This window comes from Caretta caretta, chromosome 3 (assembly GCF_965140235.1).
Source record: "Caretta caretta isolate rCarCar2 chromosome 3, rCarCar1.hap1, whole genome shotgun sequence".
Taxonomy (NCBI): Eukaryota; Metazoa; Chordata; order Testudines; family Cheloniidae; genus Caretta; species Caretta caretta.
Genome location: NC_134208.1, coordinates 119768389 through 119782971, shown reverse-complemented (window position 1 = coordinate 119782971; position 14583 = coordinate 119768389). Strand labels below are relative to the sequence as shown.

Here is a 14583-nt window from a genome sequence, read left to right as displayed (position 1 = left end):
GAGACTCTGATTCATGATCAGGGTTTCTATGCATGACCATAATATAAAATAAACAGACAATGAACAATAACCATGTGTTTATATTTATCATTTGTATTATGGAGGCCTCGATTAACATTGGTGCACCAGTATGCTAAAATGCTCCACAAGCACAGAAGATGACTGAGGCCCTACCAGATCTGGAGCTGACAATCTTAGGCCCTGATCCTGCAAGCATTTACACACATAGTGCCATTGAGTTCAATGAGACTACTCAGATGTGTAAGTGTTTGAGGATTGAGACCTAAGAAATTTTTTAAAGAAAATCATAATCAGGGTACCGGAAGACAACAGAGCGCTGGTTATCATGCTGACCAATCCCATTTCCTTGTACTCCACCTGTCTGTCTGTATCTATCTGTTGTCTCTTATCGTATACTCAGATTGTAAGCTCTCTGGAATAGGGACTGTCTTTTTCTTCTGGATCTGTACAGTGCCTAACACAATGGGGTCCTGGTCCATAACTCAGGTTCCTAGGCAGTATGATGGAATCAAATAAATAAACAAACAAGCAAACAAATAAAGAATAGGTGGTGGAGGAGGAAGAAGAAAAGGGAATCTACTATCTGACTACTGATGTTGCTGGTCAGAATGAGTTACTGGATTTAATCAGTGTTCTGAGGCTTAGTCCAACCTTTAGAATGGTTGGTACTCTTCAGTAAGGGAACCATTCCACAGAACACGCTCTTACAAAAATACTTGTGGTAGAAATAAAAGAAAGAAAAACTATTAACAGTGTCTCAGGTATTTCCCGCAATACTATTCCAATGAGTAATATCCTTTTGTCTTATTGTTCTATACAGTGATCTAAATGTGCACACAGGAATCAACAAATGTAGGCCATAGTAAAAAAATCTACTATTTACTCAAAACTTACATGTAATCAAAGAGACGGGGAAAACATGTACAATCACACAAATTGTGGACAGGACTGTCAAAAATCAAAGTCCAAAGTTAAGTTCCTAAGCCCACACTTAGGACACCTAAGTATCTTGATATTGAAAGGCACTGAGCACATGCATGCAACTCCCACTGACTTCCAGGGGAATTAGTGGATGCTCAGCACCTCTGAACTTACAGAACTTAATTTTAGGCTTCCATTTTTGAAAATGTGATCCTAAATAAATAAAGGCCATTATGGCATTAAGCCCCGCCTCCCCCTTTGCTGGTAACAGCTCATCTTAAGTGATCACTCTCCTTACAGTGTGCATGATAAACACCCATTTTTTCATGTTCTGTGTGTATATAAATCTCCTCACTGTATTTTCCACTGAATGCATCGGATGAAGTGAGCTGTAGCTCACGAAAGCTTATGCTCAAATAAATTGGTTAGTCTCTAAGGTGCCACAAGTACTCCTTTTTTTTATTAAGCTTTAAGTATCCCCGAGTTCTAATCATGGCTCTGAAATAGCCTCCCTCTAGGGGCTTGATAGTTCACTTAACTTTTCCGTGTCTAAGTTTTCCCAGGCGTTAAATGGGAATAAGAATTTACCTGTCACAGAGGGTTGTTGTGAGGATACTTTTTAAAGTGCCTTGAAAATATAATATGCTAAAGAACTGTTTAATATTGTTTTACACTGTTCTGGTACTAAAAGCTATTTTCCATACTTGTATAGCAGGCATAACATTATATTTTAAATATTTAAAATAAACATGGCCAGTCCATCAAATAAAAGCAAGCATCCCTGAAAAGCATGGAAAACAAACGAACCACTAATAACAGAATAAAGGAGCTAAGAGATCTTATCTACATTTGAGTATTATGATTATTTTACTAGCAAGAATACTTACTTGAAGAATAGATGTTCCAGTTTTTATGGGTGAAATTTATCCTTTTGCAGAGGGCTTGCTCAGGGTTACTCATACATAAATTTAAAAACTATTTACATACAACTGGAGGACTTAAACTGAATTTAAAGGGGGCCAGGATTTCATCCTGTATTATAAACAGGTGAGTGATTACAGTATGTGCTGAACCAAATTCATCCCTAGTATATCATTGACTTCAATGGAATTGTGCCCACTCACATACTGACCTATACAGTCATGCAAACAAATGTATGCATACAGAATCCATACTAGAATCAGCACTTAAATATGTAAAAGCGGCAAAAAGTCCTGTGGCACCTTATAGGCTAACAGAGTCCGTTAGTCTATAAGGTGCCCCAGCACTCTTTGCCGCTTTTACAGATCCAGACTAACACGGCTACCCCTCTGATACTTGACACTTATACATGGTGATAGGTGCTTTAGAAACACAGGAAGACAGACAAGATTTTATTTAATGACAGGTTTCAGAGTAACAGCCGTGTTAGTCTGTATTCGCAGAAAGAAAAGGAGGACTTGTGGCACCTTAGAGACTAACCAATTTATTTGAGCATAAGCTTTCGTGACCTACAGCTCACCTCATTGGATGCATACTGTGGAAACTGCAGAAGACACTATACACACAGAGACCATGAAACAATAACAATAGGTATTGTTTCATGGTCTCTGCGTATATAATGTCTTCTGCAGTTTCCACAGTATGCATCGGATGAAGTGAGCTGTAACTCACGAAAGCTTATGCTCAAATAAATTGGTAAGTCTCTAAGGTGCCACAAGTCCTCCTTTTCTTTTTACGATTTTATTTAGTTATAGATATATGTGCGCACACGTGTGCGTATAAACATGTTCTATCTTTATGATGTGAAATGGCAGAGGAAGAAGAAAATAAAAGGCAACAAAGTTCAATTGGGGATTAAAATAACCTTTTTTTTTTAAGTAGCACCTTCAGACTTTTTAACCTGATGTAGAGTGACAGGGAAAAGCATTTGAGAAAGCTCAGTCACTTCTTTGTAGCTTAAAGCTTTTTTCCCCTTATTCCAGGCTTAAACAGAGTTCAGTGGGGCATCAAAATGCCTCAGTTTTAAATTACAGTCTGTACTTTAAAATAGAATGCATGCACGACATGTTCCTGAAGCTAGAGGGTGGGAGTGTTATTCACTGAAAATTGAAGGCTTGTTGAGTCAATAATCTTCTTTCACAGAGTAACAATTTTCAGCTAAAATTTCTTGACCCAAACAAAGGAAAACAAGATCATTCAGTTATTTTATAACACTGCAGGAGAAAGCAAAAGGAAAGTGGGGGAAAGACACCACTCTCATCCCTCACTGTGTAAAAACAATGGAAAATTTAATTCACAAGTATTCCTACTTCCCCCCTCTTTCTTGAATTTAACGTATTCCCAAATAGTTATTTTCAGCTCAAGAGATGAATAAAAGTAAATAACCAGAGGCTACAATTGCTAGCATGCACTATCCATGTATTTATCAGCCACAGGCTACATTTACTTTCTATTATCAAGAACCAGTTTACTGACCTTTCTTCAAATCAGCAATAGCATTCTGAGTTTTCTTAACGGCACTTGAATTTTTATTAGGTTTTCTTTTTTTTCTTTTGGTTTGTTTACTTGCAAAGTATCCATCTGGACTACCAAATTATAGAGTCTCTACCACCACTTTTCCCTTACTGCTTCTGATTTCCCCTTTCCCTACACCCCTGTAGCCTGTCTACCCTAATAATAATTATTTGTATTATGGTAGCACCCAGAAGCTTTGATCCCACTGGACAAAGGCCTGCATAAATATAATCAAAAAGCTTACCATGTACGAAATGAGAGGAGATCATTATTATCAAATCTCAATTACATATCTGAAATAGCACTGGAAATGATTTGTCTGGTCTACGCAAGACTTCAGTCATTTCCAATGCTTTTTCAGGAGGAACCTTTTGATGAAAAATTTTTTCTGTGGAGGCTCTACTTCCTGCTGTAGACAAGACACTTAGCTGCCATTACTGCGCTAGATATTTCTTCCCATCAGATAAGCATCTACTTGAAACATTGCTCTATGGTCCAAACCCATTTAACTTTACATTTAAGCTGCACCATTCACTATATTACCTAAGCAGAGAATCTTGAAAATCTAATTTTCACAATAATAGGAACAGTTCAAAAATACATAGTATGCAAAGAATAACTGCTCAGCATTTTAAATGCCCCTTTGTGTAATACACAAAATATCAGAAATATTAAGTGGTAAACAAAACCACAGAGGAATAACTGTTGTGTTGCTGTCCATACTGTCAAATGTAATACAACAAGGTCCCATTTTACTATGGAGCTGGGACCTCTGTAAAAGTTTGTGCACCCAAACTTAAACATGACTCACATAAGGTACAGACAGCATTCTAATTTCATGGTTCATTGCTATTTTTATTTGTTCATAAGATTGTTGAGCATCCATAAAAAAAGACCCAATAAAGATATTAGATTTTAGGATCAACCTGAGAAAATAGAAGCTAAAGGCAGAGAAGATCTAGTACAGCATTTATTCCATTGCACAGCAAATGATGGATATCATCTTTCCCCACTCACCCCAAAGGAAATATCTGATATTAAATTGATTCTAGATCTGATCTTAGCTAAAAGACTAAAAGGAAATGTGTTAGGAGGCTGCTTGCTGTACAGTACAGGTTAGTGGCCCACTGAGCTTTGAAATGAGCTAGGAGGGAAGTCATCCAGTCTCCTCTAGGGGCCTAGTACAGAGCAGGGGACTTGTAGATAGTGTAGGAGAAACTTGTGTTCTAAGGCAAGGTGATCTTGGTAGAGTCACTTGACCTTGTACTCCAACCAAGCTGGAAACTGGACAAAAATAGGACCTTAGTGAAAAATAAGATACTGCATCTGAGAACTTTCCTGTGGAAATCAATTAAAAACTAATAACAAATAATAAATGAAACTTCCCATTTCACCCCCTCATCCTAGCTATCTCATCAGCGGTGAAAGTTTATGAAATGACACACACCACACGCAGAGAGTCTAGAGCTAATCTAAGCTCTTTTACTGCCTGCAACAACCATTTTGCTGATGTATCATTAGGGAGCCTCATCTGCAAAGCGAACAGAAAGGTAAAGGATTTTTACCTTTCCAGCGATCACAGAACTGTGTATCTTTTGCCACTACTCCTTAACTTTAAAGAAATTTCCTCCGTAGTAGCTGTTCTCCAGACATTTTCATCCAAGCTTCTCCCCCCTCCCCGCCTAATAAGGAACAGTTTCCATTTATTACTTCCTTTCCTTCACAGAGAACCAAATACCCAGGTTTTCTCAAAAGCCTGGCATTTCCTTCCAACTGTGACCAAAACAAAAGTGCTGTAAGTACTATTCTACGCAACATTTCACTTGGACTCTTAGTGACTCCACATGGTCAAAACCCTCTAGGGCAAACCCTCCAGATAGCTGAACATTTAAGAGAAGGAAGGGGAACTTTGTATAGCACCTGATGGGCCATTAAGAGTAGCCAATAAAACTATATTTTGTTTGTAGACATTTGTCACCAACCCACATTACAAATTTGTCTGCTTTGAACTTTATGGGGGACATTCATACCAGGACTTTTATCTACAATGTGTGAAGGAAATGGAACAACTATTGATCTGTTTAGCTATGCTTACTATGACACTAACCTGTTGGGAAACTTCCAAAAGGATGACACAAATCAGCTTTCAGAGCTGCAGAAGGTGGTTAACTCCTCTTGAAATCCATCAAAGCGGTAGCCTTTTACCAGTGCCAGGGAAAACCATCCAACATTTATTATTTGGTTTCTTTGTTCTTTTAGCTATGTGTAGAAGTTTTCTACGTAACTTAGAGCGAGCAGTTATGATGTCATCTAACACCCTTAAAAAGTAAACTATAATAGGTAAACTGTATAGGACTATCATGAACGAAAACATAACCAAATTTTTTTATTAAAAACACAACCTTGGCATCATTTGAGACTAAAATAGCCCATGGAAACTTATTGACTACTCTCAAGAACAGCATTACAAAACAGATTTTAAAAACAGCACTCAAAGAATATATTGAATGCCCCCCAAATGACTCCCAAACACCCAGTTTTAAACTAGAGGAATTTGGGGAATATTACAGCAGAGACGTTGGTCAAGGGTTTTGGTAGCTAGACAAAAACTGGATACAAAACGTTACTGTCCAAGTAAGTGCTGGAGGGAGCTGGTGCGGGTGGAATAATATGTTCAGTCAATTCTTACCCACAGAAAGAACCACGTTACAGTATTTACCACTCCAGCATCCTTTGGACACTGATTGTTCCTATTCCAAGTAATATATGCGCTAGTGTCATTTTAATCCCAACACAATCTCAGAAGGACAAGTATTTTTTGATAATACAAGAATGATTTTCTTTCTGAGATTAAGAAGGTGGAGGACAGTTCATTCACAAGATAGGAAATAATGTGTATACATATGTACGGTTGCTTTTTTTTTTAAATGGAATGAAAAGAGAAAAGATCTTCCACTCCATGCTAGTCTCAGGAAACCCCCTCCTTCCACCTTTTAAAATAGTAGGATTTTTGAATGGATGAAGCAGATTTGGGATTTTTATCAAAGTTTTTTAGTTGTGAATTCAATGAATAAAGACAGGTTTCAGAGTAACAGCCGTGTTAGTCTGTATTCGCAAAAAGAAAAGGAGTACTTGTGGCACCTTAGAGACTAACCAATTTATTTGAGCATGAGCTTTCGTGAGCTTACATCTGATGAAGTGAGCTGTAGCTCACGAAAGCTCATGCTCAAATAAATTGGTTAGTCTCTAAGTTGCCACAAGTACTCCTTTTCTTTCAATGAATAAAGGTATTTAAGACTAAGTCACAAATTTAAAGCTAGGGGGCCAAAAATTTTATAATTCAATTATAACACCATCAACTCACAGTTAGAATAATAATGAACTACTGAATATACCAAACACTTAGTGACACATAATACCCAATACTCTTCTCATACTTTGATGATGGGCCTCCCCCACCGCGGGCGCCTTATAAAAGTAGGACAGATGCTGAAATTTGAAATAGCTTGCATATCACATGTAACAAAACTGTAACCAAATTATTAGACCATTATGTGGTTGGTAATTCTTTACACTGTGTGTGGTAGGGAGACATAATCAACTACAGAGAGGGGGAAAGGGCCTGCCCACATCAAAGTTTTTAAATTTGTTTAACTGTTGCCGGAACAGCCTATGTCCACACTATTTGCTATGTACAACTGACTGTCAACAACCATTTCTGAGTTAGTCTCAAAAACGGTTTACTGGAAAAATGCTGAAACAAAAACCAGTTCAAAAATAAGTGGACAACACTGTTTAAACCAATTTTCATAGCTCCTCCACAAAGCACACATATATCTAAGTGTATAAAACCAGGTGGAAGGAATTTATGGCATACATACTTCTGGTCACTATCCTATGTTTTAAAAATGGAACTTTAAAAGATCTAAAAATATGCTGATTACACAGTCTTTTCTTTAACACAGGCTTCAAAACGTCTGTAGACAGGACAGATAAGATAGGTGATTTGAACAACAGAAAAACCTACAAGGTGGGGAGAGACTCAGCTTGATCAGCCTACCAAGTGGAATTGTCACAACATAAAACAATTTTATGATAATTTTCTAGTTCTGAATATTTGATTGATTTGCTGCAAATTCTTCTTATGCTTTTAGAAATGGATGATAGCATCATATGTCATTGGAAAAATGCAGTAAGTTCTTGGATTTCACATGTAACTCCAGTGTCTAGATAAGTTAAGCACACTTAATTTATCTGCTCTTTGAATGGGTCCCTCCACTAATTTAAAACGATTACACGCCCACTGAACTGTAGGAGATCTCTTGGAAATATCCTACAGTTCAATGCAACTGTATTCACAGCCACAAATCACTTGGTTTAACCAATTTGCTCTTTTAACCTAAAAATATTTCAACTGGTTTAAGTTTGTGCGGGTACATGAAGCTGATTTACTTCTTCTAAAACCACCAGAGGTAAACGGCAACACAGCCAAAACATATTTTGCATCTTACATCTGGCATTTATCAGGGCACTGAAGACCTCCATGTGCAGATAGCTCTGATGTCTCTGCTAAGTGTATCAATTTATCGGTGTTAGTTTGTTTTTTTCAATTATGCATAAAGCTAATATAACTAGGCAAGGTTAATTTAACATGATCATCTATCACAAAAACTCAAGTGATAATAACCAGACCAATATAAAGTATTACTATAATTCTGATTAATACCATCCTTTAGACTGTTCCAATAGACTAAAACAGAATTAACTTGTGAAAAGATGTGTCCAGTAGTTTTGATATTTGCAAGTGTCTCATAGTTTGCTGACAACTAATGAACTGTGTTCGGGGTTTGAAGGGAATAACTCATGGCAGCGTTGCTTCCTTACTGATGCCTACAAGGTCTTTAAAATAAAATAAAAACGTATTTCAGGGGAGAAAACCCTCAAAGGAAGAGTCAGGAGTTAAAAAGACCCTGAATAATTCTCTTGCGTATGTATGCAAAACCAAAAAAGCTAACAAATGAGCTATACTCTTTCCTCTCCACACACAGAGACAAATCTGGGTACAAATTTGTGAATCAGTTAAAGTCCTGAACCAGTTCAAGCTATGAACACAAACACACACACACACAATATCTGAACCTTATACTGACAGAATAAACTATATTTAATATGGCAAACTATTGGCCACTAAACAAATTAATACCAAATGAATTATCTGACTAAGAGACTTCCTTTAAGGGATACGGGATTACCCTAAATAATATATTGATCATTCACTGTAATCAGTTTTCATTATGCTTTTAAAACCAATGTGGTACTGAAATTGTTATATATTTGTCATCCCAAAATCTCATCCACATATCATAGACACAATAAGATCTTTATAAAGTATTTTTCATTTTGAAATAATGTACTACTATTCTACAACTGGCACATTAATTTCTTACTGGTAAGCTTGATGGTCTTTCTTGTTGTATTAGGTTTAAGTCTTCATGGTTAGGCTTTCCTGAGGCTATAGGGGGTTGGGATCTGTTTCCATAGCCTTCCTGAGACATGTCCTGCAAAAACAAAATTATAAAAAAACTATGGTTATTCATATGCCACAGCAGTCACAGCTAAACCCATGTGAAGAAAAGGTGAAGAGATAACAGCTGACTTCTGATCTGTTTTTTGTTGATCAAAATTTTGTATTAGAAAAACCTTATTTTTCAGTGGAATCATCAGTCCTACTGGGTGCCATTATGACTTTAATGTTTTATAAAGGAATAAGAATGACAAGAGTCTAAACAGAGTTGTGTGTCCATTTATGTTCCTCTGGTACAGGTTAAAAAAATCAATTAAATACTTTTTTTTGAGAGGTTAGAGGGATTAAGAAGCCAAAATATTCTCCAGATGATCAAATACTGATAGCAAATCTTTGATGAAATACTGCACCAGTTGGAAGATCTTACAATGTTGGATCTGAGAATGCTATATAATCAGACTCCACCACCACCCTGACACAGCTTTCAAACATAAACTCTGAGCCCATAAAACCCTCTCTGCAATTGTGTGAAATATATATGGCCTAACTTTCCAGAAAAGAACTAGAGTTGATCAGTGGTACATCTATGTCTATATCAGCAACTTATGTGAAAGTCAAGAGCCTTCCTAAGGCCATGGCACAAGCCTAAGCAGTGTTACATAATGGCATAAGATCACTTACACCACGTAGAAAAGATATTCTCTAGATGCAGAGATAGTCTTAGCCACTACACTTCAGGTTACCAACTTCTACACATAAAGTCGAGGAGGAGGACAGAATGTGAAATGCTTATTTTAGAATGTATAACTGGCAGGGAATGTTGAAGAACCAGTTTCTGAGTGTGCAGGAAAAAAAGTATCATACTTTAAAGGTTTTTCTGTTTTGTTTCATTTCATTTTCGGTTTTTTATTTCTCCCCAATTTGTACAACACATTGCTGGCTTAAGTTGTTTTTGTTTCCCTATCTTACAAGTTTGATAAGCACGTAAAAGAACAATTATTTTTAAAGACTACATTTTTTGGCTTGAAAGTGTACCTCAAGCTTCTCTCCACCCCCACCCTCACCCATACTCAAAAAAATTACACTGCTGCTACTTATAAAGGACTATTCCTATAGCTAAGATTCCCTCGTCCAACAGCAGTTATTGACAATATAGTGACACCACAAAAATTAGCTTGCAGAGCAGTAGTTTTCTGCCCCTGCTCTAATGAAAGTCTGACACAGGGAAATATGTGAACAACCATACTGTTTTCACCCAGCCATCTCTGTCATTTTGAGCGAAACTGCAAAAATATTAACTGGAAGAAGAAATAAGAGCAAGAGAAAATTTAACAAGGTTTAAAAACAAAAGCTAACAAAAGTGACAGTAGTACGTAAACCAACAATAAACTGGTCTATCCATCATAAGCATGTTTCAAGTAAAATCAAGGAACACGTAAAAGGCCAGCACTTCAATCTGGTTACCAGCAGAGGGTAACAATTAGGTTTACGGGTGACAAAGGCTGATGGCTGAATCATTATTATCTACTGTGACACACCCCCCTCCTGCTTTTTCCCCTCCCAGATTTCCACTTGTCACACAGTTCTCCTGCTGTGTAGACCAGCAGGTTCCTGTGGATTAACAGCGAGGTTTAAAATCAACAAATGGCACAAGTCCTCCATTCAGTAGCCTTCACCCTGTTACAAAGGAGCAAAAAGGTGCAGGACAGCTTCACAATAGGCAAACAAATGAGCAAACCTCTGCTTTCCTTTTTGTTTAAGCACACACAGTCACACACTATTTGTGGTCACTGAACACGCGTCCGTAATAAACCCGGTTTAGAAAACAGTAGCAACAGTGGATTTGAACTGTGCATTCAGCATTCTATTTCCTTTTCATTCTCCCTTTACAGCCAACAAACAAGAACCACTTTAAAAAAAAAAAATCACTGAGGAAGATAAATGGGATATTCAATTTGGCAGACATCATCTCAGAAATAAAGTTATTCTTCATTCCAAACCGACACTGTTGCATTAGGACAATTTTCCTGGGAAATGAAAGATGTTTTATGGTTTGAAAAATCAAATAAGAGTTATTAACCCCTTATGAAGTACCAAGCATGGCTGTGCCCACATGTTTGCTGGGTCTTATTTAAAAACGCATTTCCTACTAAAATTTCCTGGGGGGAGGAAACGTGTTTTCATGAGAAGCACAGAAGGACGAATTGAATCAGTTCTTGGTTATTCATTTGGAGACTGTCTGAACTGACAGCCCTGTAGCCTTAAATGCACTATTTAGCCACAGATTTTCTTAACAGGCAGCAGGAGAACAAGCTTCCCTATAATAGACCACCAGTGCTCTTCCATTCTGATCTTGGAGAGACCAAGTCTAAGGGTGGGAGGAAAGACCAGCAAGTAAGACACAGAAGTGGATACTGTAGTCAACCGTGCCAACTAAGATGTGGACATCTGTGCATTCTGAACAGGGCTGAGACCATTTCATGTAAAGTCGTTACACAGAAACTTCTTGTGTCACTGGCAATTTGGGAGCAGCGACCTAGAGGTGAAAGACTATTGTTTGCAGTGTTGTTGTAGCTATGTTGTTCCCCGGATATCAGAGAGACAAGGTGGGTGAGGTAATATCTTGAACAGAGCTCTTTGAAGAGCAGCTCCGTGTAAGCTCACCCAAGAGAAGGTATTACCTCATCCACCTTGTCTCTGTATGTTATTATCAGCTTTCTATGAATTTCAGACAAAGTGCTCTCTTTACTTTTTTTAAAAAGTATTTGTTTTAAGGTTATGACAGTGGAAACCTGGAGAAATAATTTAATACACAAATTTACCATGGTGTTGGCTTTATAAACAAAGGAAGGAGCTCAATATCATTCTTTCCCGGAACAACAGGAGGGATGAGATCACTTTTCCCTCTTACAGCAAAATATTTTAATGCACAGAACAGTAAGAATGATTCTAAGAGGTTTCTGCAAATAAAGACATGATAAGGAAAGGTATATTCAAATAGGATAGCGTGTCATGTCACTACAGGTGCATATGGAATTGTAGTTTTCATTTTCATTTCTGAGAGTGAGGAATCTTTAAGATTCCTGATAATTTTTTCCATCTTTTCACTCACAAAATTGCAACTTCTGACAACTTCAGTTTTCTAAACAAAGCTTAGGGTTTTTATTAATCACAGCAAAATATAATGGTCTAGCACGTGTGCGTGCTAGAGAGAGAAGGGCTTACTTTAAAATAGCAGGCTAAAAGTTTCCATTCACTCAAACCTTTCTAATTCTGGAAGAAATCCAGTGGCTGCTACAGCAAGAACTATCAGCAAAATCCTAAAGTAACTCTGAAAGTTGAGGTTCTCCATAAGACTTTAGGAAAGGCAGCAGACCAAGCCATCAAATTGTCAGGTGTATGCACCAAACATGGATGAAATTTTGATTTTTTAAAAATACACAGCTTTGTTTGTGTTGGAACTTTTTTTTTATTCGTGAAACGCACGTTATATGAGTCACATCAAAAGAGCATGTATACAGTAAAAAGTAGATAAATTATCAAGATGACAGATAACCGAGTGAGCCTATACATATATGTGAAAAATCACACATCTGGAGATGTAAGCCCAGAAAGTAGTTAATACATACAGCTATTACATTTAAATAGCAGTGGTACCAAATTACACTTTACTAACACAATCAGGTACGGTTGTGTACCGAGGAAGCCATCTCCCTCAACATATGGCAGTACACTAATTAAAATCTCATTCAAAGAAATTGTTTACCACACCCAGTAAAAGTTGATTAATGTATATGGCCCCAAAACCAGACACTCTCAGGGATGCATGTGCATGTGATAGATTCTCTCTCTCTCTCTCTCTCTCTCGGTATTCTGTAAATTTATACCATTTAGTAAGATAGATCATGTAGCTCATTCATGTTGTCATGACTTGTCCGAAAGATCTTTGGTCCACAACTATACAGCATGAGATCTCGCTTAGCGTATGTCTGTAGAGCAAATGTTGTGTACGGGGCTAGCCCACCTGAGATAGCATAGATAACAAGAGCAGTGAAGACAATACCGCACAGGCTTCAGCGCAGGCTAGTATGCTGTACCCAGGAAATCTGCGCTGAGGCCTTCCCTGCACTGCACTGCCACGGTTATCCACACTAGCTGAATTTAAACTAGATTAGGTAGGCTAGCCCATGCACAGCTTTTGCTGTGTAGACACACTATGGAGTCAGCTGCACGGGAACCATTATGGAGTAAATGGATTTTTTAAAAATGACAACATGACACTGTGTAACTGGACCTCGCTCAAAGAGATCTGTTCACACCTACATGGGACACTTTTCTTGTTTTCTGTATCTGAGTTAATGTAGTACTGGCTTGCTCAAAACTTTTAGTTGTAATTCACGCCTCCCTACCTAGTTCTGTAGAAGGAGAGAGAGGTTAATGATAAAACAGCTTAAATTATTTGTATTTAAAATAATGAAAGCACAGTGGAGTCATTAATCTGTAGGGAAAACCCTATTAAAAGAAAAAGGTGGGTAAGAAAGAAAAAGAAACACCACCTAGATTTCCTTTCCTTTCTATTGCAGTAAATTGTAGAGGGATAACTTAAAGCCATACTGATTCCTATGAAGATAAGCAGGACAGTGGCTGAATAAGAGGCCACGGAAGTGGCCACTTAAAAGAAATACTATAGAAGGCGTCCGTTTTAAAACCTCATTACAAGCAATTTCAGTTTATATCCAATATATATTCACTGGCTGATCCTTAAAAGACTTCATATATAGCTTGAAGCCTTCAATTCAACAGTAATGTGCCAATAATAAAATGAAAGCAAAGGAAAAAATCTGTTCCCAGGTCACCTCCAGAATGGAGGTCAGGACCCAGTGTAACAGTAAGAGGAGGAGTATACAGCTCTACTATACAGAATTGTTTCACTCAGCTCTGAAGGGACTCCATGCCACAGAATCAGAGCAGGTGATATGTTAGCAGCTGCAGAGAAATATTCATTGTGATCACTGCTTTAGATATTCATTCATAACATTTTGTACAACAAAGCATACAATGTTACAAGTACATATATGCAAACAGATCCCCCATCTCTCAATTTTCCAACTCGAGAACGACAGAGTCACCTGCCAGCCCGAGCTTTCACCAGAGGACTGCCAACTTGTTACTGCAACACCATCAGAACAGTAGAGTGGGCAAGGCAGTACTCAAAGAAAAATGCCATGCTAACACCTTTACACTTCCAGCAAAAGGAAGTTAAAAGTAATATACCGCGTGAGAATATGGAAGACAAACTAAATCCCAAACGTAGTTTATCTTTCCATTATACCACTCTGATAGTATTTTACTCTTACAAGCAGATTCTGGTAAGAGATTTACTCTTACAAGCCAGACTGATGGGTTGCAACTCTAACCAATGAGTGCAAGGAAGCAGTATCAGTGGTATAACACCAAAGAAATTTGGAACGGAAAAGATCCTCTCATTTATTCCTCTGTCTGCTTTTTCCAGATGAAACTTCCACAGTATTCAGATAGAAAGGACAACAAACCAGAAACACACCACAGAACCTATTAACTAAACAGCCTCTTTTTAAAAGGGTGGGGAATAGGAAGAGAGA

At 37.7% G+C, this 14583-nt stretch overlaps 1 protein-coding gene across 17 annotated transcripts in view; it reads right to left on the bottom strand.

Annotated features, from left to right (window-relative positions):
• ARID1B (AT-rich interaction domain 1B) overlaps nt 1-14583 on the bottom strand; it is a 408038-nt gene that overhangs the window by 283004 nt on the left and 110451 nt on the right. For all 17 annotated transcript variants that reach the window (XM_075126832.1, XM_048844164.2, XM_048844156.2 and 14 more), the window contains one exon: nt 8886-8996. In XM_075126832.1, coding sequence (XP_074982933.1) covers nt 8886-8996 — 111 coding nt within the window. The remainder of the gene's footprint in view (nt 1-8885; nt 8997-14583) is intronic.